This window comes from Tursiops truncatus, chromosome 15, assembly GCF_011762595.2.
Source record: "Tursiops truncatus isolate mTurTru1 chromosome 15, mTurTru1.mat.Y, whole genome shotgun sequence".
In the NCBI taxonomy this organism is placed as follows: domain Eukaryota; kingdom Metazoa; phylum Chordata; class Mammalia; order Artiodactyla; family Delphinidae; genus Tursiops; species Tursiops truncatus.
Window position 1 is genome coordinate 37,108,642 of NC_047048.1, and position 25,299 is coordinate 37,133,940.

Genomic DNA, 25,299 nt, shown 5'->3' on the forward strand with positions numbered 1-25,299 from the left:
TAATGTCCTTCCCTGGGGATTTGGCAGGTCCTGAGCCAGGGTCTTGTAGCTGATGCCCCCCACCTCTGCAGTCTTGCATCAGGTTCTGCCAACCTGTTGGAACAAACACCGCCTGGTTGCCATGGTGATCCTAATGGCTTTGGGGTGAAGAGACGAGAGCCTAGGAGAGCCTGCAGCTGCTGTAAACAGGAAGTTAGGAGGGGCAGCTGCCAGTGGAGGGGGCCCCTACTCACACCCCCATCCCAAGCTCTGAGGGGAGCTAAGGGGCTGGGGGCCAGCGACGTCACGAAGATGCACCAGCCGCTAAGACTAACACCACGCAGCCTGTCGGGGCAGAGGGCGCCTGGAGGCCTCACCACTCTCTTTTGCAGGTAGGGAAACTGAGGCCCAGAGAGGCCCAGAGAGGGGAAAGGGCTTGTCCAGGGCTACACAGCAACAGGCTGGGTCCCAAAGCCAACTCTGGGCCTCTGTTTCCCCAGGAAAGCATAATCTTCAGGGTCCTTCCCTCCACAAACATTTCCTGGGGAGGGAATGATGGTCCCGTTCGTGCCGACCCCTTCATTGTCCCCCAACCTCCTGGGTCAGACTCCTGCCCTGCCACACTCCTCCACTGCCTTGGGCCTCAGTTTCCCTCATTAGTAAAATGGGGATAGCAGCAGCAGAGCCCACCTCTCAGCAAGGGGAGGGGATGACCTTACCGCGGAGCAAGTGCTGGTTAGAGTCAGCTGCAGCTCCTCCAGTCCACGGGGGATGGGAACTGGAGCCACCATTGCCCAGGACCCTCCAGTGGCCTTGGGAGGGTCTCTTTCCTTCAGGGACTTAGTTTTGGCCTCCGCAGGTTGGAGGTTTAAGCTCATCCTTGTGCGATCCCACAGCCAGTAGAGGACAGGGAGGGATGCCCCTTGCCCTGTGCCTGTGCCCCAGGCCTTGAGCTGAAGGATTTACGTTGGCCCCCTTGCCCCAGGCCCCCCACAGCGGTTCTGAGCTTGACGGGCTGTGAGGGGGCAGCTCGGGGCATGCACAGGAGTTAGGGCACAAGACACCCTGACTATGGGGATCAGGGCTCGGTGGGTCTTGTGGGGAGGTGGGTTTACTCGTGGAGCTTCCAGCTGGAAAGGGTCTGGAAGACAGGGTGAGTGGCTTTTCCTTCTTAGGGCCAGGAGAAAAGCACCAGGCTCTGGGCAAACACTCTGATGGCTGCTGACGGGCAGGGAGAAGGGGCCTCAGAGGTGAGAGGCATCCTGGTAAGTCCAGGGCACTGCCATCACTTTTAATAATGCATGAAATCACGCCCTATGGTGGCAGCCCTTGGAATTGCAGGCACAGCCTCCTAGCAGTCAGGCTTCTCCCACAGCTCTCTGACCCCCATAGCACCTGTCGGAGGACAATGGCAGGAAAAGCGGGAAGGGAGGTGGATCACAGGGAACTCACAGGCACATAGCCCGGGAATTCGGGTCAGCGTCCCTGCCTGCCCTGGGCTGGAGGACCCTGAGGGACTGCAGGAATCTGTCCCATTACCTGTGCTGTCCTGGGTGGTTCTGCCAGCAGAAGTGGTGGCTCCAGTTGAGAGGGGGTCTGGCCCACATGTGACCCCTTGCCTGGGGCACTTAACCAGAAGCCCAGTGGGGGTCCTGCTGCCAGCATCTGTGCGGGTGGAGCCTGTGCCAGGCTGGGTGCTCTGGGGCCTCAGGCCCGAGGTTTTCGTGGGGCTGGGGGTGGGGACAGAGCAGCAGCCCAGCCAGGGCTCTGCAGGTCTGCGTGAGGCCCAGGCGACCGGCGGCAGAGCTGGGAATGGGTCAGGTGCCTGGCTCCTCCACGCACATCCCTCTGCACACAGGAGGCCGAGGCACTTGTCCTGGCTCTGGGGCCCCTGATTCCTTCCTCAAGGCAAGAAAAACCCCCTTGGGATGGGTCACCTGTAAGAGCAGAGGCTGGGAGGGAGGAACCCAGGCTGGGGCCCTGTAACTTTCTTTTGCTGCTCCCTCATTATTTTCTTCTAAAAGCTCAGATAAAACAGCTTCCTGACTGAGGCCCGAGGCTTTGGGCAAGTGGCAAAGTCCGTAGGGTCTGAGGAACTAAGGGTGGATGGGACCCAGTGCTCTAGCTCCTCTGCCAGGCCCATGGCCTCTGCAGATGGGGTCACAGTAGTCTGGAGGCCTCCAGATGAGCCTCCTGACCACTGAGGCAGGACACCCCCAGGCTCAGCACCAGGGTCGGCTGGGGGCAGATCTGGACCAGCACTCCTTGGGCCCCTCCCTGCTGGAGTTGACTTAGACCAGTTGGAGCCGGCCCAAGTCAGTGCTCGGGGGCCCTCCAACCTGGCAACACGTCGCCATGGCAAGCTCAAACTGGAGGCAGGGCCTGATGTATTGTAGGAGGGCTTTGGGCTGCCTGGTCAGGGAGCAAGGTGGCCTCATGGGGGCGGGCAGGTGTGAGGACACGGTGCTGACTCGGCCAGGACAGTCCAGGGAGGCCGGGGGGGACCCCCAGGGACCCAGAGCCCATCCAGGAGCCTATCTGGGCTCCAGGCAGAGTGGTTCCTGGGGAGATAGGCTCCCAGCTTGTCCTACCTGTGGTCAAGTTCTCCTAGAAGCCCCAACGCTGGGTTCCTTGCTCTGCACCCATGTAACAGCCTGGCCCGAGCCAGTCCTGGACACAGTGTCCCAGGGGCCTGGTCAGCGTCTGAGCCAAGGGCTCACAGGCACCTTGGCACCATGAGGACGGCATCCTGGTGCCCCAGGGAGGTCCACCCTGGCGGTGAGAAGGAGGTCCCCATGGGGGGAACCTGCTCCAGTAGGCCAGGGAGGTACAGGCGAGACTCAGGGGACAGGGCCAGGGGTCAGTGCAGGATGTGGGCCCAGCCTTGGCTGCCCACGCCCCAGCCTCAGAGGCACAGACCGGGGGATTCAACCTTGGCTCTAGGGAATGTCACCCTCTGCCACTTGCGGGTCACTGAGCATCTGATGCTGGAAGCCGAGGGAGGAGGCGGCTCCAGCAGCTCCTGGGCCAGCAGCACAGGACCCTGGAATTGGCCAGCATGGCCCCCCTGACACCGAGCATGAAGCAGCCTGTGCAGACGGAGCAGGAAAAGGACACCCTGCAGGCGGCAGTTAGTGGAAATATTTTAATTAGAGGATTTTTAGATACAGTGGTTAATCTATAGCCCACAATTCCTTACTAATTATTAGGCGCCTCATGCTGGGAACACACGCTCTTCCCTTACAGTAGAAACAGAATCATCGCATTTCATAGTTCTTGTGTTACAAGATTCACATCTTTGTTAAGCCAAGGACTGTGGCACAAAAGGACATTTCATTAGCCGAAGTCACGACAATTTGCTAGAAACACTGATTACTTTAGAATGCTTTAACTAGAAAATATATTGAATTTCCATATATATTAACCATATACATGTATAACTATTACTAAGAGTAGTTCGGTCATTACAAAATAAGACATTCTGGGAGAGGCTACAAATACACAACCCGTTGGATCCCCCGAAGGCCCTCTGTGCCCAACACATTGTGGACATCAAACTGGGAGCTCAGCAGCTCGACACATCCAGCTCAGTGAGCTGGGAAGGCACTGGGACCTTGAGCCACAGGTGCTGTGGGCTCAGGGGCCCCCAACTTCCACCACGATCCTGTTGCCAGGCCACATGTTTCTCAAGGCGAGCCTTGGCCCTTCCTGACCAGGGGCCCGGGTGACCAGTCCTCCTCGAGCTCCTATGGGGATCATCCTGCCCCTGGGTCTGTGGGCCGGAGCCACAGGTGCAGGGGTCCCCCAGCAAGGGTCTTCAGGGTGGGAGGGCAGGCCGGCTCCAGGCTTCGTTGGGACCCGGAGGCCAAGTACCCGCCTTGGCAGTGCCGGGGTGCAGGACACGGGCCCGGCCCCCTCTGCCACTTCCCGGCTCCATCTTCGGCACCTCCTGCTGAGCCGGGACCCAGGCCCACTCTGACAGCGTCGAGGATGTCAAGGAAGTTCTGCAGCTTCAGCGGCCTCATCCGCGGTGCTTTGAGGAGAGCAGCCTCCAGGCAGAGCAGGATCAGATGCTTCAGGAAAAGGGAAGAGCCTGAGGGGCAGGCGGTGGCCGGTTGCTGCTCTTTCAGGGTGTCCTGGTGCCAGGACCACCTGCGTCTGGCGGGGACACGGGGACGCTGATGCGCGAGCACAGGAGTGGGGGTTGGTGGGAGTTGCGGGGAGGGATGGCGCAGGTGCTACACGTAGAGGCTGGGGCAGCTGCTGAGGCCAGGGCGCTGCTGGGCAAGAGGAGGCCACACGCCTCACCCGCAGGTTGGGCTCCATTGTCAGGGCCCCGCCACCCTCAGCCGCCTGCGATGGCACTGAGGGGGTGAGCTGCTTGAACGGCAGTCCTCCCCGGGCCCGCCTGGCCTGGGTTAGGCATCTTGTCCTCCTGATGGCCCAGGCGGTGCGAGCTTTACAAATGTCTTGATGCCAGTTCCAACCTGACCAGACCAGAACTCTCTAGCACTCTGCAACCCAGAGCACTGGCATCGGGGGGACAGAATACACAACACTATTTACAGAGGATGGGGCCGAGTGGGGGGTGCTGGGCACACGGAGGTCACCTCCTCACTTTTAATGATGATAATGCAACAAAAACCTTTATATAAACAGTTTATTTACTCTAAACAGCAACACAGACAAACGCCATATAAACACAAAGGAAGTGATGCGGAAACGCAACGCTGGCTGACTGTGGATCTGAGGCTCGTAAGCAACACAAGCCGGGCTCTGGGAGAGGAGGCGGTGGGGCGGGGCAGGTCTGATTTTCTGTTTCGTGCAGCCAGCTGAAGGCTAAGTGCAGCTCTAGACGGCGTGAAGCATGCCTGCATCCGCGAGCAAAGGAACTAGCTCCTTGGGACTCATTGAAGTATAAAAGTTTATAATTTTACAGCAGTTGAAATACTGACATCAATATTAAAATAAAAGCAAGTTTTACATAACAATCAAAAATACAAAAGACTGAAGGAAGAGACCCTGTATGAAAAACTGGGCGATTCAGCGAGCCGAGACTGTACCAGTGGCGGAAATGGAAAATGGCGCCCGCCCAACCCTCCCCAGGTGACCAGTAATTGTAGAGAGCAACGTTAGATTTGCAAAAATGTTGTAAACAAGTTCTTGCCACACCAATCCCTTCCTTTTTATGATGCCACAGGTCGCTGCTTATGAGGGAGCAAACTTCTTGGCTTGTGCTCGAACCCTTTTCTCGTATTCCACTCTGTTTTGGCTGAGGAGGTCAAAAGAGAGACATGTTAGAATGTGCGGCCGCTGCCCGAGGGCGCCCAGGAAGCCTGGAGCGCATGAGCGAGGAGGTCTCGGGGGCACCGGTCCTGGGCCAAACTGGGAGAAGGGTGAGCCCTGTGGGTTTGCCGGTCTAGCCAGCGACCAGCAGCTTCTTTCCCCACCTCTGAGGCAGCATCCATCATACCCGTCACTGGAGGAAACAGATCTCCCAGTACCATCTGCTTCAAAACCAGACACAAACCTCTGGGGGGTTTGCCCTCAGCTCTCAGTACCATGGGAGAAGGTGCGAGCAGCTTACGGCAGCCAGGCAGGACCCCAGCTGGGGCTCTAGGGTGAGAACCACCGCTGATAAAAGGGGCCAATTGTGCATCGCCCCGAGAGGAGATATTTGCAGACAGGGTTCCTGGACACCCAGTGCTGGGGCTGGTCAGTGACCCTCACGAAGGTGTGCAAAGCCCCCGCTAAGAAAGTCAGGGGTCTTTCCAAGCTGTGCTGTGCAACCAGCGAGGCCCCTCAGAGCGCAGCCCACGGCCTGAGGCCCAGCTGTAACCACAGCCCAGGCACGGGGTGGCAGAAGCTCCTCAGCTGCACCATGGCGCCGACGGCTCCAGTGCCCAGGACCCTGCCTGTGGCCTCCCTGGGGAACGGCTGCAGTGCCAGCAGCAGGAGAGGCAGAGCTGCTGGTGCGGCCCTGTGCTGGCCCAGCGCCAAGGAGGCTGGTGTGGCCCTGAGAGCTGGAGAGTGAGGTCACGGGACCAGCGCCTACAGTGGTCTGAGCACACCCACCCCCGGCCCCTAACCTTCGACCCTGGCTCCCAGTGTTGTGTCAAGCCCAGGCCACCACAGCCCCAGGGCGGAGGCAGTGGCCGGGGAGCTTTGGAAGGAGTGGGCGGAACAGCCAAGTCCAGCTCCGCCACTGACCAAGTGAAGGCCGGGACGGGGCTGCAGGCACCTGCCAGTGTAGGATGTGCCCTGTGACCTTTTGGGAGCAAGGTGGGAATACAGGCAGATCCCACCAGCCTGGGCCAGCACCGACCACAAAACCAGAAGAGCCTCGGTGCCTGACGGTGCAGAGCAGTGTCCCATGGTACCTCGGCCACACGCCGCTGCCACCAACACAGAGAACCCAGGAAACCCCGGCTCTGCTCTATGAGCAGCAAGGAGACATCTCGGGCTTGAGGGCCACACGCCTCTGTCGCAAGGACTCAGCTCAAACGAGTACCCCAGTGGCCTTATTTACAAAGGGTGCAGGGCCAACGGGGCGCGGCAGTGAAAGCACACAGCGCCCAGCTTGAGGTCAGGGCAGGAGTCGCTGACGCTCCACTCGAGCCACTGAGCAATGCCCCCTGGCGGGAAGCCCCAGGGAAAAGGCCAGATTGAAGTCCGGAGGGGGTGGGCCAGGGGGCTCTGGGACCTTGGCCCTGCCGGGGGGTTCTTCTGCCCTTAGACAACACTGGGCTGGGCCCAGAGACCTGAGCCATCTTGGGAAGACAAATACCTCTCCTGCAACGTGGTGCTTCTCTCAGGTGGACTCGCAACAGCTGGGGTGCCGGCTGCTCAGAGCAGCCCCAGGACAGTCTCAGCCTCTGCTTTACCCTCCACCTCCCACTCCAGATGCCCTCCAGGAAGGAACAGGCTCCTGCCTGGCCTCTCCCGAGGGCCAGCCCCTTGGGTCCCAGGCCACTGGGGCACCTGGGCACTGTTCTCAGAAAATGCTACTCTCCGTTCCCCAATTCCCCTCAGGTGTGGGCCTGGGTTTCTGAACATGGGCAGATGGAGCAATGGGCGTCAGAGCCCCAGACTAGCTTAAGGCCCCGTCCAGACCAGCCTGGGGAGGACCACAGGCTCACACGCCACATTTAACCACTGCTCACCCCAGTTACGTCATACCAGGCCTCCTCCCTCATCACGGAGAGTGGACGCAGGACCCACGTGCCATGCGGGGAAGGGCCAGGCATGGAGTGGACGCCTGGCACTGGGGGGTGGGGGGGTAGGGATCACAGCAGCTGGGTGGCCAAGAGCAACCTGATCATCACGCCCCCACTGACCACCCCCATTGGAGGCACCACACCCAGGCGGGACCAGGAAGAGGGGCTGGAGATGGGGAGAGCAGCAGGAGGGCCAAGGTGGAAGGTCTGGGGTCCCTGGTTGAGCTGGGTTGTTGGACATCCCTCCCTCAGGGCCCCACTCAGGGGGATGTTCCCTCTGAGCTGGACCAGAGTCCCAGGGCCGGCCCGGCCACAGCTCAGACACAAAGTGGCCAACACCTGAGCTCGGCTTCCTGACACCCACCCCCCCGCGGGTCACCTGTTTCTGCACACGCAGCTCCCTTGGCTGCAGGACAGCCCGGCTGCCGTGTCTCACCCCCCCTACCGCTGCCTCCCAGCCAGGCTGTCAGGGGCAGCCTAGACCAGACTTCAGGGAGGCCAAGAAGAAGTTGCAGCAAACGGGGCTGGACTGCTACTAACCAGTAGATCGTGTAGGCCTCTGCTTGAGCTGGGTCTTGGATATTTGGTTCATTTAGAAGTTCCTGTATTCCTAATAAGATCTGTGTAAGAGACAAAACAAACAGAGCAAGATGAGAGGCCAGCGGGCTGAAAGGCAAACTTTCCCGGGATGGAGGACCACTGGCCCTCGGGCCCTGAAGGGTGGAGGGAGCTCGCACTCCATACCTGCTTAATCGTGATGGCCGGCCTCCAGTCCTTGTCCTCCTCCAGGATGGACAGGCACACTGTGCCTGAGGGGTACACGTTTGGATGAAATAACGGCGGTTCAAACTTGCCTGGAGCAAAGGGAATGAAAGAAACATGTTTCTGGTGGCAGGTATCTTCCTACCAAGTAATGTCCTGCCCCGACGGGGCCTCTCCCCCTACACTGGGGCACCCGGCTGGTCACCAGGCACCTGGCCAAGAACTACTTAGAAAAACGAAACTGGCCCTGAGGTGGGAGGAGTAAGCAGCCACCTTCCTGACAGACTCAGAGGGGAAGCCACGTGCTCCCAGGACGCCACCCGGGGTACTGGCATTCAGAGCACAGAGCCCCAGATGGCTGCCCCCATGTCCTCCCAGCCGGGCTGCGGCCCGACTCAGGAAAATGGGAAGGGGCCACTGCAGCAGGTGAGGAGGGTCCTGCGGGAAGGCCAAGGGCAGAAACTCAGAGGCCCTTCCAAACAAGTGGCCATTTTCAAAGCAGATCATCCTGCTTCAAAACAGAGACTTTTATGACCCCACATTCTTCCTTCAAAAATAAAATAACACAAAGCAAAAAAAGTTAATTTTCTTTTTAAAAAATAAAAATAAGAAAGAATACATGTAGGAAATTTGAAAACATAAAAGAGCAGAGAGCAGCAGGGACTTCCCTGATGGTCCAGTGGTTAGGACTCTGCGCTTCCACTGCAGGAGACGTAGGTTCAATCCCTGGTTGGGGAACTAAGATCCTGCATGCCTTGTGACATGGACAAAAATAATAAAGGAAAAAAAAAAGGTAGGAAAAAATTGCCATTATGAGCCCCACCCAGGGTCCGTTAACTCACCTAACGTGTGTTTTTCTCTCATCTGGGCGCTTTCCCCCTTTCTCTTGATTTTTAAAACATTATTTAATTATACCCAGAAAAGTTCAGCTAGTACACTTGATGAATTACCAAAAATGAACACACCCACTCATACCAACAGCTTCCAGAAAACTCCCTCCCTCACCTGCCTCATTATCCCAACTTGTACACCTGCCCTGCCCCCAGACCAGGACTCGCAGCTCTACACCCAGGGGTCAGTTTGCACCTTGCTGCCACACAGGCCTCGCTGGGAGAAGCTGCCCATGGACTTGCCCACCCCACCGTAGGTGCACATCTGAGCTACTACGACTGAAGCTGCAAACATTCCTGAACGTGAATTCTAGTGCACACAATGTGAAAATGCGGGGTTTTAAGGTGTCCATGTTGAACTTGAGTAGATACTGCTCATTTCCACAGCAGCTGTATCAACTTACATGCCGCCAGCAGGGTCTGCATGTTCCCACGCTTTGTGACTTTGCCAGCCCCTGGTGGTGTCAGCCATGGAATTCAGCCACCCTGATGACAGTGGCTGCCTCTCATGGTTCTGATTTGCATTTTCCTTTCACTCCCTGCGACGCACTTGCTGCTTCTTTGGAGAAGCTCTTCTTTAAACCTCTCACACGCTTTTCTTGTTGACTTGCAGATGCTCTTTATATACGCAGGACACAGGCCCTTTGTTATTTGTCTCCCAGCACCCCTCAGCCCCTCACCCCCATCTCAGGTGACTGGCTGCCTTCCCTCTGCACCAGGTCACCCTCCTGACTCCTAACACTGCCATCACATGGACTGCTGACCTCCACAAACGGAACCTGGTCCAGCTCCTTGGCATCTGGGAGACTCACTCATGTCATGAACGCTCACAGACTCTTCCTTCTCTCTGCTGCAGACTGTCCCACCGTTCATCTGTCCATTCTACTGTGAACAGACACCTGCACTGCCCCCAGCTTTTTCCAGACACATGCTGCCCAGGCCTTTCGGTGTGCACACTTGCACTGGGTCTCTCCTCAGTGAACAGCCGGTCCCAGGGCAGGTGTTAAGTGTAGCCTCAGTAGACAAACCGAGAGCTTTCCGAGGGAAGTGCTCTCTAGAGCTGGGCCCCTCGCCCCCCACTGCCTGCCTGTTCCTGCTGGGTTGTCACTTGCAGTGTCTGGTGATGAGGTCAGGCACCTTTCCCTGTGCCCACTGGCTGGGTGGAGAGCCTCTTTTGGGAAGGGCCTGAGCTAATGGCAGTTTGCCCTTTCTCACTGAAGTGCAAACGCTCTTGATGTATTTGGAACGAGAACTGACAAACACATCCCATCTCTCTCCTCACTCTCACTGGTGTCTCCTGATGAGGAGATGGTCTTGATTTAAATGCAGTCCAGCTCATTCTTTCTCTCCTTATGGTTAAAGTGCTCTCAGCCTGCCCACGTGATGGAGAGGTCCTCCCGTCTCCTCCACAGCTGTACTTCCCACCGGGCACCAAGATCCGCAGGAGAGCGAGCTCTCCTTCCACTGGGCCCCCCATGCCTCCCAGAGTTGCCTCTGTCATCAGCCAAGCTTGTATACGGCTGGCCTCTCTGGACTCTGCCTTGCAGGCCTGTGTCTCAGTGTCCCTGCAGCAGATCTCAGCCTGCTTTCCATCTTGCCGTCCTACAGGTCTGGGTGCTCTCCTCACCCAAGCGGCCTCAGCCTAGGCCTCACAATCTCCCCCCACAGATCTCCAAGGGCATGGCTGTTCTCAGCACCCTGCATTTCCTGCATTTTAGAGTCTGCGTGACAGTTTCCAAAAAAGTCTGCTTGTGTTGTGACTGGGATCACACTGAACCTGCAGAAGAGCTGGGAGAGAACAGGCACATGCACTCAGTCTTCCGAGCTGTGCACACGGCCTGCCCTGCCAGGGATCAAGGCTGCCCCTGATCCTTGCAGAAACATCTGATCATTTTCAGCGGAGAGATCTTTTTTTTTTTGGCCACGCCTTGGGGCTTGTGGGATCTTAGTTCCCCGACTAGGGATTGAACCCACGCCCTTGGCAGTGAAAGCTGGACCAGAGAATTCCCTTTTAAATTTATATTTATTATTTTTTTGGCTACACTGGGTCTTAGTTGCAGTACGTGGGATCTTTGTTGGGCATGCAAGATACTCCGTTGCGGCGTGCAGGCTTCTCTCTAGTTGTGGTGTGCAGGTTTTCTCTCTCTAGCTGTGGCACGCGGGCTCCAGAGGGCGTAGGTTCTGTAGTTTGCGGCACGCAGGCTCAGTAGTTGTGGTGCGCGGGCTTAGCTGCCCCACGGCATGTGGGATCTTAGTTCCCCGACCAGAGATCAAACCCATGTCCCCTGCATTGGAATGCGGATTCTTTACCACTGGACCACCAGGGAAGTCCCCCCCTTTATTTATTTTCTTTTCTATACGTGGGCCTCTCACTGCTGTGGCCTCTCCCGTTGCAGAGCACAGGCTCTGGACACGCAGGCTCAGCGGCCATGGCTCACGGGCCCAGCTGCTCCGTGGCATGTGGGATCTTCCCGGACCGGGGCACGAACCCGTGTCCCCTGCAACCGCAGGTGGACTCTCAACCACTGCGCCACCAGGGAAGCCCCCCCCCCTTTAAATTAAATAAAAAATTTTGTGAATTAGTCTTTTATTCAGCAATCTTAGACTCAGGGAAAGATTGTCTGCAGTCTTGTCTTCCAGTTCTTCTGCTGGGATTTCTTTTTCTTGTCGGGCTCTATCTTCTTGGAATTCCAATACAATGTAGAATAGAAGTGATGAACGTAGCTACAATGTCTCATTTCTTGATTAAAGATATTCTTTTTAAATTTTTTGGGGGCAGCATTGGGTCTTTGTTGCTGGCATGGGTTTTCTCTAGTTGCGGCGAGGGGGCTACTCTTTCATTGCAGTGTGCGGGCTTCTCATTGCGGTGGCTTCTCTTGTTGCGGAGCATGGGCTCCAGGCACGTGGGCTCCAGAGTGTAGGCTCAGTAGTTGTGGCACATGGGCTTAGATGCTCCACAGCATGTGGAATCTTCCCAGACCAGGGATCAAACCCATGTCCCCTGCATTGGCAGGTGGTTCTTCACCACTGCGCCACCAGGGAAGTCCCTGATTAAAGACATTCTTTAAGGTAATACCTGCACGTGGCAAAAAAATTCAAACAGCAAAGAACCACCCCATATGAAATAAGTCTCCATCCCAGTGGTTAACTGTTAGTTTTAGAAATTCTTCTGGTTGTGTCTTTATAACAGACATCTTGAATTACTGACCACCAGAGTGAACGCTGACAGTCTTGGTGCTGGGGGCACTCTTCACATGCTGGGGCATGCGTTAAAACACCCAATTAACCAGACACAGATAGCATTTGCTCATTTCCAGCTACAAAAAGGGAGGGACCTGGGGTCCCTTCCGAGTTTTGCTGAAATGTGTTCTGATGGTCTGGCCACTGCACTATCTCAGATGCAGCCCTGGCTCTTTCTTCCTGCCGCTTTCTCTGGAGACTTCAGCACGCTATCCACCCAGGGTGCACACGCTGCACCACATAAGTATCAAATTCTAACAGGCAACAAAACCCTCTGTGGGGTGAGGCTCTGGACCGCTGTCCTTCTGCATGTCTACCCCATCCAGGGCTGGAACTTGGTGGCACTAAGGGCCCACCTCTCAGTGATGAGAGCTGGGATTCTGGGTCTGAGACTGGGCCTATTATGTGCACCTCTAGCCACTGGGGGTACAAACAGACTCAAATCCACAGCCAGCCCCAGGGATCAGAGTCCCTGGAGCCACCCCAGGAGCAGAGCAGGACATAATTGAAGCTCCACAGGCCCAAGCTCTCTGAAGGAACAGGCAGAAGCCGACCGACTTCTGAGGACTGCGTTCTACTTACATTTCGGAGGTGAGGATGGATAATCGTCTTTGAACAGCATCCGTAGTTTAAACAAGCCTCCTTCCCACGGAGTCTGTTGGGAAATAAAACTGTGATCAGGTGTGCTGCGGGTCTCTGCGGCGGGCTGGGCCCAGGAAGGGCAAGGAGCTTGCTCCAGCTGCACCCCAGGATGGTGAGGGCCCCCCAGAGGCAGCTCCTAATGGCTCACAGCCCACTAGCAGGACTGTTGGGGCCTCCATGACCCCCGAGTTGGAAAGGGCCTTCCCTGGAGAGACAGGAGGCCCTGGGGGGCTCCCGCCGACACTGAGTGGGTACAGTGAAGACTTGGCGGCTCTGTGAGGCTCCTCCCTCAGGTCCCATGGGTCCCTGGGCAACCTCCCAGTTCCACGGCCCAACACCCCTCCCCACTCGCCACCCCCAGGCCTACTGCTGTATGCTTACAACCAACCATGGGTAGGAGAAAATGGAGACGATGAAGCCCTGTCATCACCCAGACACCTCAGGAGTCTCCTCCTTCCTTCCAGTTCACCCAAGAAGAGACCCTCCCTCCCAAATGCTTCCAACGTGCCAGTCCTAACGGACCCAGGCACACTCAGGTGAGCGGAGGAGGCAGCACCGTGGCCCATGAGTGCAGGACATGTGGGGCCCCACATGGCTGTCTTAGGTGGCTGATGCCGGGCCTCTGTGTCTAAGGATCTGCAGGTGTCCCAGGCTCAAGACCCACACCCCCCGTGCCCCAGAGCACCACCATGTCCGGGCTGCTTCAACCTCAGCCCCCCTCCACCCCCTCCAGGGCTCCTCCTGCTCCTGGGACGTGGCAGGGGGGCTGCATGACGCCACCCCTCCCCATCTGCTAGAGCCCAGCTTCTTTCTGAATTAAGACTGCCCGGAGGGCCACATGTCACCCTAACCTTGTCCCCCTGGCCAGGGGATGGGACCACGGCCCGCGTGACCATCACAATCATCACACACACTTGAACCTGAGTCCTTCTGAAGGGGGGCAGCCCCTCTTACCCCCTTCTTCCCGGGAATGGCGCACTCCCAGTTCATGAGGTTCATCGTGCCGTCGGGATTTTTTGTTGGGACGGCCACAAAACCCTGAGAGAAAACAACACAGGGCACATCAGCGCCGTGGCAGCCAGTTCCCTGCTCCCGGGATAAACCCGCCAGCATCAGCCCAGAGGCCAAATGGCTGACCCGCAGGGACCTGACGTTCTTGTCAAGGGGAAACCATCACCCTGCCACACGCAGAAGTAAAGCTTTCCTTACAAACGGGTGGTCTTTTCTCCAAGCTTTCCTCTCCTGGGCGAGTCTGCTGAGAGCGATCCCCGACATGTTTGCGTCCCTAGAAGAGATGGGCAGAGTGTGCGATGAGCACCGGCAGCTGTGGGCCCTCTGCCCCCTCACCCCGTGCCCAGCCCAGCCCAACAGACTCGCTTCCAAGAAGCAGGGAAACCAAGGTTCCCGCCCAGCCCCACACGCCGCTCTGGACAAGCTGTCACGGCTCCCCCCACCCCAGCCTCCCAGCCTCCTGGTGCAGGCAGCTCGCCAGGGAACAGGGAGCGGGTCTCCCATCCCCAGGCCCCCATGGCATACGCTGTGACCTGCATTTCATGGTGACACAGAGCTCCAGAGAAGCAAAGCCCCAGGCCCAGGTCACATAGCTGCCAGGTGCTGCATGGGGAGGGGCGCCGTGCACTCGCAGCAGCCACCTGCCCACTAGCCCTGCCCTCTTTCTCCTGTGCACCTGCTGGAGTGACAGGGACCCCAATTCCACCAGACTCCGTAGCAGAGGCAGGGACAAGATGGGGATGTCCAGAGCGCAGGCCCGAGACCTGGGAGGGGCAGTCTCTGAGCACTCCCCTTTCCCGGTGCAGGGACGTGGGGGTGCTGGCAGGCCTCCGGCCCAGAATCGGGGGCTCAGAATCTAGACTCATGCCCGGCCAGGAGGAGAGCCCTGGTCCTGGAAGGCAACCAAGAGGAAGGCAGCCCTGGGCAGAGAGCAGTTTAACCATGCAAGGGGTGGGGGCTGCACAAGTCCAGAGGCAGCACCCCCCCTCCCACCAGCATCCAACAGACCCACCTGTCACCAGGCCTGGGGGCTCGGGCCTTCCCTGGCCCCTGCCACTTTCTCATCCTACAGCCCCACCCTAGGACCCACTGCCACTCCACCTGTTGTGAGTGGGCCAAGACCTGTCTCCCAGTGACTTTGGGAAAGTCAACAAAAGGGGGAGCAGGCCCTGCAGCCAAGCTATGCAAACTCCTGGTCTCTCCTGAATATCGGCTCCCCTGCACCTCTGGACCACAGACCCTCAGGGCTTGGCGGCATCAGCCACTCAGATTCATTGCCCGGAGCTGTCAGCCCATCTCCCAGGTGCTGCTAATGCAGCACGCAGACCAGACCAGACCAGGCATGTGGCACTCTATCGTAACCCCTGCTGCCCTCGGCCTCCTTCTGCCCACAAGAACGCGACCCTTAGGGACTTCCCTGATGATCCAGTGGTTAAGAATCTGCCTTCCAATGCACAGGACGCGGGTTCGATCCCTGATGGGGGAACTAAGGTCCCACATGCCGCGGGGCAACTAAGCCCACACGCCGCAACTAAGACCCGAAAACTTGCTGAAGAATTTGATCCCAAGTGTGTTTGCTGGTCTTCAGAGTCCATGGGAACATTAAAGATACCCTGAATCAAGTATTTCCATTAAGCAAGACTTTAACAAGACCGAAGAGAGTGTATCCTACACGTGCATGGCTGGTGGCTTGTCCCCACCCTGCAGGCTTGCACTGGAGGGCCCGGGGACAGGCCCCCTCTGCACCTCTGGCAGGGAAGAGGTCCAGCACCTCGAGTTCCCTAGGACAACACGGGGCACCCTCCGCAACCACAACACAGCTCTCAACCAGGCACAGAAGAACAAACTTCTGCCAAAGACAGAACTGGAAACCAGCCGTGCTTCCCAGCTGTGCCGGCCCTGACCCAGAGTTGGGGACCACCAAGCCCGTTTTAGACCTGAGAAGGGAAGATCAGAAGTAACCTGCCCACTGAGGGAGAAGCCTCAACTCAAACCCAGGGGGTCTTCCCACTTCCGGCAGGAGGGCTGCTCCTCTCTGCAGCCCCTGCCTCATACTCACTCCTGCAGCCCCCTCCCTTGGCTAAGGCTGACCCCCAAGTGCACCAGCAATCCAAATCAAAACCTTGTTGCAGCATCTGCTGGGACACTCTGCCCCCAGGCCTCAGACAACACAAACACGCCCACGTTCCTGCAGGAGAGGTGGAGTCAGGTCAACAATGCAACAGCAGACCAGCCGATCAGTGGGGCCCTGGGCGGCTAACTCACTGGGTGCTGGTTACAAGGGCACGTCCCCAGGCCCAGTGGCCCCATGGAGCCAGGAACTCTGCAGGGATCTGGCTCTTGGACGACTCCCCAAGAAGTAAGCATAGCTGGGGGGGAGGGCGGGTTTGGGATGGCCACCGCAGCCTCCAGCATCACCCACGAGCCCAGGTCTCAGGAAGTGGGGTGAGTTACTGCAAAACACCAGAGCAACGGGATGTGGTGTGTCATCAAGAAACACATATACTCATGTCATCATGAAAAAAAGCGAGGGTCAAAAATCAAAGCCCGGGTTTCCCTGGTGACACAGTGGTTAAGAATCCGCCTGCCAATGCAGGGGACATGGGTTCGAGCCCTGGTCGAGCACGTGCTGTGGAGCAACTAAGCCCCTGCACCACAACTACTGAGCCTGCACTCTAGAGCCCGTGCTCCACAAGAGAATCCACCACAATGAAAAGCCCACACACGGCAACGAAGAGTAGCCCCAGCTCGCCACAACTAGAGAAAGCCCGCGTGCAGCAACGAAGACCCAACACAGACAAAAATAAATAAATTTATATATATAAAAAAATCAAAGCCCCCCACTCAGCAGGCACGGTGACAGGAGCTGTTGCCCTGGCAGCACTCTGACCCAAGCACACCTTCTAAAAGGCTATAAACTTGCCCAACCTCAAGATTAAGTCCAAGACAAGTAACACCAGGCCTGCACCCAAAACACAATTTCTCTTTGCCACCCCCAACCCCAGAGCTCTGGTCTGCCCGCTTCCTCCCCATCCGTGGACCCGACCGTCAGTAACACGTCTAGGATCTCCTTCCCTGGATGGCACACCTCTATCTGCTATTTTCATTCATTCATGCAACATAAATTGAGGAATGGTATGAGTGTCGCTGCCCGGACGGCTGACATGGGGAGAAGTGCTAGGTGCCAGGAGACACAAAGCAGGACGACTACGAGACGGGCGGCACCTGGGTCCTAATGGTGGTCAGGTGGCTGCCTGGACACAGCCTGCAGCAATGGGCTCAGTGCAGGAACATAAGAAAGAGCCGGAAGGGTGGGCACTGGTCCTGAGGGCCTGGGATTGCTTGAGGGAGGCAGGGAGATGCAGCGGATCAGGGCACAGGAGAGCGCCAGCCGCTTTTGTCTTTAAGACTCTCTTGTCGGAGGCTAGGGCAGTAACCCCAAAGTCTGTAAAACTGTAAAACCTTCATTCCTGAGACTTTTTCAAACCCTTCAAATGGCTCTTCTAAATAGGGCTCAACCCCACCTCATCCCCAGGGCTGGTGGGAACGACCCCCCCCCCCACGGGGCTTGAGGGATGTGGAGGATGTCCACAGCAAGCCCCTCACCAGCCAGGGCAGAGCACGCAGCATAGGCTGGCGGCCACCTCTGAACTAATGAACGCAGAAGTTCAGCAGCAGAAGACAAGCAGCTGGCGTGAGGTTCCCGAGTCTGCGCTCGGCCAGGCATCAAGACTGGTTTCTGGAGCCCCAGGGCAGCACTCTGGACACCGAGGATCCGTGGATTCCGCCTTGAGTACTGGCAAGCCAGTACTCAGGCGGCTCTGGAGGGGCAGGGCTGGGCCAGGACGCAGGAGAGGCCAGCAGGGCAATCCTGAGCACCGCCTGTATGCTGACCGCATGCCAGGACCCTGCCACAGGCCACCTCTTCTGCTGACAACGGACAAAGCTGCCTCTGCAGGCCCTGTCCAAGCACCAGCTGTGGTTGTCTCAGGTGCAAAAGGTAACGGGGGGGGGGTCCCCACAGGAGTTCCTGCAGCCCCTTCCTTAGGGGTGCCAATGGACCAGAGTGGGAACCAAAAAGACCACTTCCACCACCAGGGCAAACAGCCACAGGTGCACACCTGCACTGTCCCAAGCAGAGACCTGGCCTCCTGCTCCCCAGGAGAAAGCAGCCAATTTGGTACATTTTAATTACAACATGGAGCCACTACTTCAGAATCGCACTTAGGATCGAATCTGCCTTCCCCAAATGACAGAGAGGCACTTAAGGAGCAGTTAAGTGTTACTAGACACTTTAAAACAGCAAAATCGTAAGATATGAAAATAAGATATCTATGAACTGCTAAACACAGCCTGCAGGGGAGGACCCGGGTTCTCCAGGGAGACCCTGGAAATCTGCCGTCACCTTCTTCCAGATCGGGCTGTACTTGAACCCGCTCTTCTAGTTGACAGGAGACTTCAGAGCCACTTACTGGCTGCATATGTGGGCGAGTGGATTCTACCACCCTCAACCTTCTCACCTGTAAAATGGACAATAGCACTGTGACCCCACAGGTTGGCCGGGGATGAAACTGATAAAGGATCAGCAGCCCCGGATGGGTTTTTTTCACCCAAAGTAAACTCCCCAGGGGAAGGCACTGGCTTCACCTGATGCAGGCACCCTGCACTCAGGAGACACTCCAGACCAGGTGCAGTTCCCTGTTCTTTCCTGACATTACTTCCCAGGACCCCAAGCCGTTTCTGAAGCAAGGCCCCAAACCCCCAGCAAGATTCACCAGACAAAGGTGCAACAAGATACAAAATTCACGCCTAAACCACCCGAAAGGCCATAAACAAGTCAGGACAAACTTGGGATCCATCTCTCTTTCCTGTTGGGTAGGTTTTCTATCCAAACGCACGGTTTCCTTAAGAACAAGAAACATTTACGACTACAGGCTTTAAAAGGAGACCAACAAAAGCCAGTTCCGCAAACACAGAACAGTAACTTTGCTAACTGAAGAACTAAGCTTATTTCCAAATCATACAAACCAGACCAGTTAATTCCGTGATTTAGGAGCAGGTGTTGTCGTTGTTACCATGATCCCAGCTAATCATCGCCTCGCCTTCCTCCTACTCGCCTAACTACCAGTTCCAGCCTCCATGCAATTGGTACAAAGCAGTCTTGGGAGGAAATCTCCCCGTTAAGGGGAGCGCTAACACTCAGTGTCCCACCAACTGGGAGCGGAGCTCCGGAGGCGCAAGAGCTCGGACTTGTTTTCATTTCTAGGCATCACACGCCACCCCCCCAAACGCGCCCGCGCTTCTGCAGCGCGCGGCTTTGCACTCTTTGTGCGGTGCGTCCTCTCCCGGGCTAGAACGCGCCACAGGTTCGCGCGCACACCTTGACCCCGGAAACGCTCCGCCTTGGCGGAGGGCTCGGCGCTCCTGTCACCGCGGCCCGAGCGGCGGGCGCCGTCTGCGGCCCCGGACGCGACCCGCGCGCCGCGAACCGCCCGAGCGCGCGCCCGAGCGAACGTCCCCCGCCCCCCCGGGCTGCGACGGGCCGGGGCTCGGGCCGCGGGCCGGTGAGCCCAGCGGGTCGGCCCCCGCCACGGCGTCAGCAGCCCGGGGCGGGCCGGTTCCCGGGAGCGGGCCGGGCCGCGGGTGTAGGGCGCCCGCCCGGCCGGGCCCGACAGCGCCGGAGGCCGCGGCCCGCCGAGGCCTGGCCCCCGGCCCGTCCGCCCCGCGCGCTCACCTCGGGCGGCCGCGGCCCGGCGAGCGAGGCGGACGAGGCGGCGGCGGCGGCGCTCCCTTTGTCTCGGGACTTCCCTCCCGAGCCCGCTCCGCGCGCAGCCCGAGCGCTCGAGGACCCCGGAGCGGGCGGGGCGGGGCGGGGCCTGCGAGGCCTGCCCACCGCGCGCCTACCCAGCAACCCGCCGCCGCCGCCGCCCGCCCCGCGCCGGCCGCTAGGCCGTTCGCCGCCCACCGCCCGCGTTCCGCCGCCGCGCGCCCGCGCCCCGGCACCGGCCCGGGAGCCCGGCCCGGGGGCGGCTTTCCAGTCAGGCGGCGCCCTGGACACCTGCTCTCTTAAAGGAGCCGCGTCCCCGATGTGAGGGAGCGTCTGCAAACTCCCCTTCGCGGGGCACGCGTCCACCCGAGGACACACCGGCGAGCGGCGGGGTAACGGGGAGGCCGAGATCTCCAAGGGCTCCCCGGATGCCCCGCGGGCACCTCCCCGGGCACGGCTCCCAGAGGTCTCCTTGAGGCTAGGATCCGGGGCAGGGGAGCAAAGACTACTGAGGCCTAGGGATCCCCAAAGCGTCGCAGCAAGGTGACGATCCCTCGAGTACGGCACACTGTGAAGCCCCTTGCAATTGGCCAGTTCGGGGCTCTGGGCGGGGCGTTTGTCGAATCTGCCCAATGAGCAGACCCCGTACAAAAGGCCGAGTGGTGGCCCGACCGACGGAAGGAGAAGTGCGGACGCTCCCTAACCCGGGGGCTGGCACTGGGGGGAGGGGCGTCGGGGCTGGGAGCAGGTGGGGGAGGGGAAAGGAGGCTGGCCGAATCACGGCCAAGTCTCTGACGTCCCGGTCTCGGGTCCACCCTGAACCTGTGTGCAAACGCGGGTCCTTCCCGACCACGCTGGGCGCCTCCCCGTCGGGCGGCCCCTGACCCCCGCTCCCCCGCTCGCGGTGGGAGAGGGCGCTTTCCAAGGTCAGGCCGCCTCGCCCTTGGGCGCTTTGGGATCAGGTGGCGAGAGGTGTCCCGGGCCCCGACCCGGGCCGCGGGGCCGGTGCAGGGCTCCTGGCGGCCCTGGACAGCAGAGAGGGCTTGCTCTCATTCACTGCTTCTTTCCCTTTCACAGTCTCCCTCTGTCTCCTTCCTCCTTCCTCTCCTCCATTTCCTTGCATTCCCCCTCCCCACCCCAGTCCCCTAGTTGGCACTGTGCTGAGACTGTTGGCCTCCAGGGCAGGGACCCTAGGTCTGGTGTCCCAAGGCCCACATTTGGCCCAAAGCTCTCAGCGGGTGTTCAGTGGATGAATTGCGTGTGCTCCCAGCAGTTCTGTTATTCTGGAGGAGTACAGTGAGGAAGGCCACAAGCCCTGAGATGGGGGGTGGGCAGCGGTGTGTGTCGGGGGTAGTCTGCTGGGTCTGGTGGCTCTCTTGGGCTGGAGAGGGGGTCTGTCTAGGGTACCTCCTGGTCAGCAGTGGCCCAGCGAGAGGGCCTGGTTATAGTGATTGGGGTCCCAGGTAACAAAGGCCAGAGGGCCCAGCCCCCTTGAGCCGCATGTGAGCATTCCAAGTCTCTCCTAGGCTCTGAAGTCCAAAGGGACTGCCCACTCCTGGGTCCCCACAGTGACCCAGCGTGGGCCTGGCCTGAGGCGCTGCCTCCCTTTGTCCCTCCACTGAGGCAAATGCCAGGATCAGGGATTGTCTGAGACATCTGTTCTCTGGGTCCCCAGCCCTGGTTCGCTGGCTCTGAGTGGTCCTGCAAGTGTGCATTTTAACAAATGCCCCAGGTGGGCCTGCTGCACAGCACCTGGCTGCAGAGCTACACTTTAAGAAACCCCAGGAGCATAGGTCTCAGGTGCCAGTGCCATCTTTCTTGTGAGAATACCAGGAGGTTTGCACAGGGCTGCATGAGGAAGGCACCCAGCAAGTAGCAGTGGCCAGTGAAAGGTGGTGGCCATTGCTGGAGGAAGGAGAGGAGAACTAGGGGCCCACATGGGCTCTGCACAGCCAAGGGGGCAAAGAGAGGGTAGGGCTCACAGTGAGGTGGGGGCAGGTAGGCTGGAGGGGTAATGGTGGGTATAGTGTGAGGAGGCAGACTGGATGTGGCATGTGGTTGTGGAGGGCCTGGGCCTGATTCTGTGGGCCATGGGGAGCCATAGAAGGCTGTGGAGCAGGAGATGCAAGACAAAGTCCTGGTGAGGGGACACCCGGAGGTGGCGGAGGTGTGGCCCTCAGCCCAGGTGGCTGAGTTCCAACCAGCAAAGAGAACTCCTATCCCAGTGGAAGGTGGTGTGGGGTCCTCATGCTGGCGGGGAGAAAGGGTGCTGGGATCGTTGGAGAGAGGAGGGACGTTTAGCTGGAGGGTGGGTTGGAGGAGGGCAGGGAGTGGGCAGGCTCTGGAATCCTCAACCTTCAGAAGCCTTATGTGAGCAGCCTGCACCCCTGCACACAGGTTCTCCATGGTGGCCTCTCGGTGATCCCCCTCATCAGTCATTCACAAACGTGTATCCAGAACTGACAGTCCATGAAGAAGCACACTGCCATGTTGTAGGGAGGGCCACATGGCATGGAACAGGGGGTGACATCCAGGAACTGAGAATGGCCCCCCCACTGACAGCCAGCAAGAAAGCAGGGATCCCAAGCCTTCAATAGCAGGAAGCTGACAGCTGCCAACAATCGTGGAGTCTGCGGGAGACCCTGAGCCCCAAGAGGACTGGAGAAGGTGACCCCAGTCTTCCGAGACCCTGAGCAGGGGACCCCACTAAGCCAGGGCTTCTGAGGCACAGAAACCAAGATTTTAAAAAAAGAGGTGCCTTCTTTAAAGCCACTGAGTTTGTGGTGACTTGTTACACAGCAAGCACTGCCTAAAGCACCTGGTTTAGACAGGGAGGTCTCCGAGAAGGTGACCTCCAAACAGGCCTATGGGGAGGGCTGGGGGAAGAGCCTTCCCGGCAGAAGGAGAGGGAGGTGGGCTGAGTAGGGAAAGGCCAGTGTGTATGGGGCAGAGCAAGCAAGGGGGAGGGGAGGAGGGGAAGGCGTGGGGTGGGATATGCAGTTGAGACCAGACCACAAGTGACATTTCCACTGTGCTGAGGAGTTTGCTGTGTCCAAAGTGCAACAGTTCTCGTGAGAGAGGGGGGATTTGATTGGGTCCAGCTCCCTGGGTACAACGGAAAAACTGAGGCTTGCGGGGGGGGGGGGGGGGCGTTGTGCAATGTCAGTAAATATAAAGCCCTGGGGAAGGATTCTGGCTGACTGAGCCAGGTCATGTGCCCACCATGTGGGGAGGGGGTAAGTGTGACTGGGAGCTGCCTAGAGTAGGGGCAGCACCCCCAGCTCCCCCGGGTGCCTGCTGAGGGTCAGGCCATGGGCATCTGGGAGGTTTGTGTGCAGGGGCTGCTGCTCCAGGGGCTGGATTAAAAAGGAAGAAAGTCCACATGCAAAAGAATGAAGTTGGATCCCTACCTCACACCACATACAAAACCAACTCAAAGACCTAAACATAAGAGCTAAAACTATAAAACTCATAGAAGAAAACAAGGGAAAACCCTCATGACACTGAATTTGGCAATTATTTCTTGGATGTGACACCAAAAGCACAGGCAGGTAAAGGAAAAAACTAGATGAATCCAACTTCATCAAGATTTAAAACTTTCGGGAATTCCCTGGTGGCGCAGTGATTGAGAATCCCCCTGCCAATGCAGGGGACAAGGGTTCGAGCCCTGGTCTGGGAAGATCCCCCATGCCATGGAGCAACTAAGCCCATGTGCCACAGCTACTGAGCCTGCGCACCTAGAACTTGTGCTCCGCAACAAGAGAAGCCACTGCAATGAGAAGCCAACTCAATGAGAAGCCCGCACACCGCAACGAAGAGTAGCCCCTGCTTGCCACACTAGAGAAGGCCCGCACACAGCAACGAAGACCCAATGCAGCCAAAAATAAATAAATAAATGTATTTAAAAAAAAAGATTGAAAACTTTTGTGCATCAAAGGACATTATTGACAGAGTAAAAAGGCAACCCATAGAATAGGAGAAAATATTTGCAAATTACATACCTGATAAGGGGTTAATATTTAGAATATATAAAGAACTCCTACAACTCAACATCAACAAAACAAACCCAGTTCAAAAATGGGCAAAGTGTCTGAAAAGACATTTCTCCAAAGAAGGCATACAAATGGCCAATAAGCACGTGAAAAGATGCTCAACAGGTCTTCCCTGGTGGCGCAGTGGTTGAGAGTCCGCCTGCCGATGCAGGGGATACGGGTTCGTGCCCCAGTCCAGGAAGATCCCTCATGCCGTGGAGCGGCTGGGCCCGTGAGCCATGGCCGCTGAGCCTGCGCGTCCGGAGCCTGTGATCCGCAAAAAAAAAAAAAAAAAGATGCTCAACACCACTAGTCACTAGAACAATGCAAATCAAACCCCTCTAAAATACTACCTCACACCCATTGGATGGTAATTTTAAAAACAAACAAACTGGACTTCCCTGGCCTCCGGTGGTTGATTAAGACTCTGCGCTTTCACTGCATGGGGCATGGGTTTGAACCCTGGTCAGGGAAGTTCTGCATGCTGCTGCGGTGTGGCAGATAAATAAATAAGTACAGGAAATAATGAGCATTGGCAAGAATGTGGAGAAACGGGAAGCCTTGAGCATTGCTGGTGGTTATGTAAAATGATGCAGTTGCTGTGGAAAAATCTGGAAGGCGGGAAGGCCAGGGGCTTGGGAAGGGCTGCATCTGTCTCCCTGAGCTTGGGAACAGTCCTTGGAGGATGAGGAGCCCCATCTTTCTGCTATGGGGGTACATGTGGATTGCAGGGGGTGCTGGGAGGCACTGGATGGGTGCCCACATCTGCTCCCCAAAGTCTCCCTCTCCTCAGGCCCAGCCCCAGTGCCCTCTGCTTCGTCCTCCAGGCTCTGGTGGGCAGTGCTGCCCTCAGGCTCTCCAGGTCCATAGAGGACACCCCCTGAGCCTCTGACAGACTCCCCCGCTGCAGTCCAGCTGAGCCAGGCTGAGCCCTTTGCAAGATGTTCCTAAGTAGCAGTGACTCAGCTGTGATGGGTTCTACTGTTCCCTTTTTAAGGGGCTCCCCTTGCAAGCTCCCCGAGGGAACCCTCTGACCTGAAAGGGCTGGGGCACCTCTCAGACCCCCGCATGGCTCCTCAGGCCCTGGCCTGGCCCCACAGGGCCCAGAGGACGCTTTCTAGAGGCCCAAGCTGGGATGCTGGGGCCGTGTGAAAGTGTCACTCCCCCCCATCTGTGCACGTGTTAACCTGGTCAGGGTCCCCGAGCTTGCTTGTCTCATCCACTGGATGGTTTTGTACATTAGAACAGGAAGGAGCAAAGTCTGGGACTGTCTCTGATTGCCTGTGCCGTGAACTGTGGGTGTGATTGCTTTTCTGTGTCCCAAATGAGAAAGGAAGATGGTCGTTGGATGCCCATCACTGCCGGCTGCTAAATTGCCACTGTCACCGAAGAGAGAGGCTGGGATCAGGCTGGATGCTCAGAACTTGGCGGAGGGTGGACCCCCTGCTGTGCGTCCCTCCCAGCGCCCAGGTGGTGGGACTCAGAGAGGGCGAGTCTCTACTTCCACTCCCCCTGGCCTGCAGAGAGATGAGCCACCAGGATGAGAGATAGTTTTTGATTGTCAGGAGCATTTCCGTGAGTGGAGAATAAGGCTGCCTGGGGCAGCTGGACAGCCTCTTCACTGCTGTGTAGGAAGAATGTGGCACTAACAGAGCTTGGGCCCCAACCCCCATGAAACAGATGGAGGACACATGGGGTGGGGGGGGCCTCCTTCTCTCTCCAGGTGACTTCCCACCTGGTCATACATTCATTCACTCCCT

At 57.9% G+C, this 25,299-nt stretch overlaps 1 protein-coding gene across 4 annotated transcripts; it reads right to left on the reverse strand.

Moving 5' to 3' along the window:
• Positions 1-4,621: 4,621 nt before the first annotated feature.
• On the reverse strand, positions 4,622-19,999 carry UBE2I (ubiquitin conjugating enzyme E2 I). 4 transcript variants are annotated; one of them, XM_033839726.2, is made up of 7 exons: positions 19,887-19,999; positions 13,940-14,015; positions 13,685-13,768; positions 12,671-12,743; positions 7,941-8,050; positions 7,737-7,816; positions 4,622-5,251 (listed from the first exon to the last, which is right to left on the reverse strand). In XM_033839726.2, exons 2-7 carry the CDS (start codon positions 14,003-14,005, stop codon positions 5,188-5,190), a joined length of 477 nt encoding a protein of 158 aa, XP_033695617.1. In that variant the 5' UTR covers positions 14,006-14,015; positions 19,887-19,999; the 3' UTR covers positions 4,622-5,187. The 4 variants fall into 4 exon arrangements, with proteins under 4 accessions (XP_033695617.1, XP_033695615.1, XP_033695618.1 ...); XM_033839724.2 differs by lacking the exon at positions 19,887-19,999 and adding an exon at positions 19,476-19,627; XM_033839727.2 differs by lacking the exon at positions 19,887-19,999 and adding an exon at positions 19,122-19,359.
• Positions 20,000-25,299: the final 5,300 nt, after the last annotated feature.

Coding starts and splice junctions, on each gene's coding strand:
- UBE2I (XM_033839726.2), bottom strand. CDS start 14,005: ATGTCGGGGATCGCTCTCAGCAGACTCGCCCAGGAGAGGAAAGCTTGG. Junction 13,769..13,939: donor GGAGAAAAGACCACCCGTTT/GTAAGGAAAGCT, acceptor GTTTTCTCTCAG/GGTTTTGTGGCCGTCCCAAC. Junction 7,817..7,940: donor CGGCCATCACGATTAAGCAG/GTATGGAGTGCG, acceptor TCTCTTACACAG/ATCTTATTAGGAATACAGGA.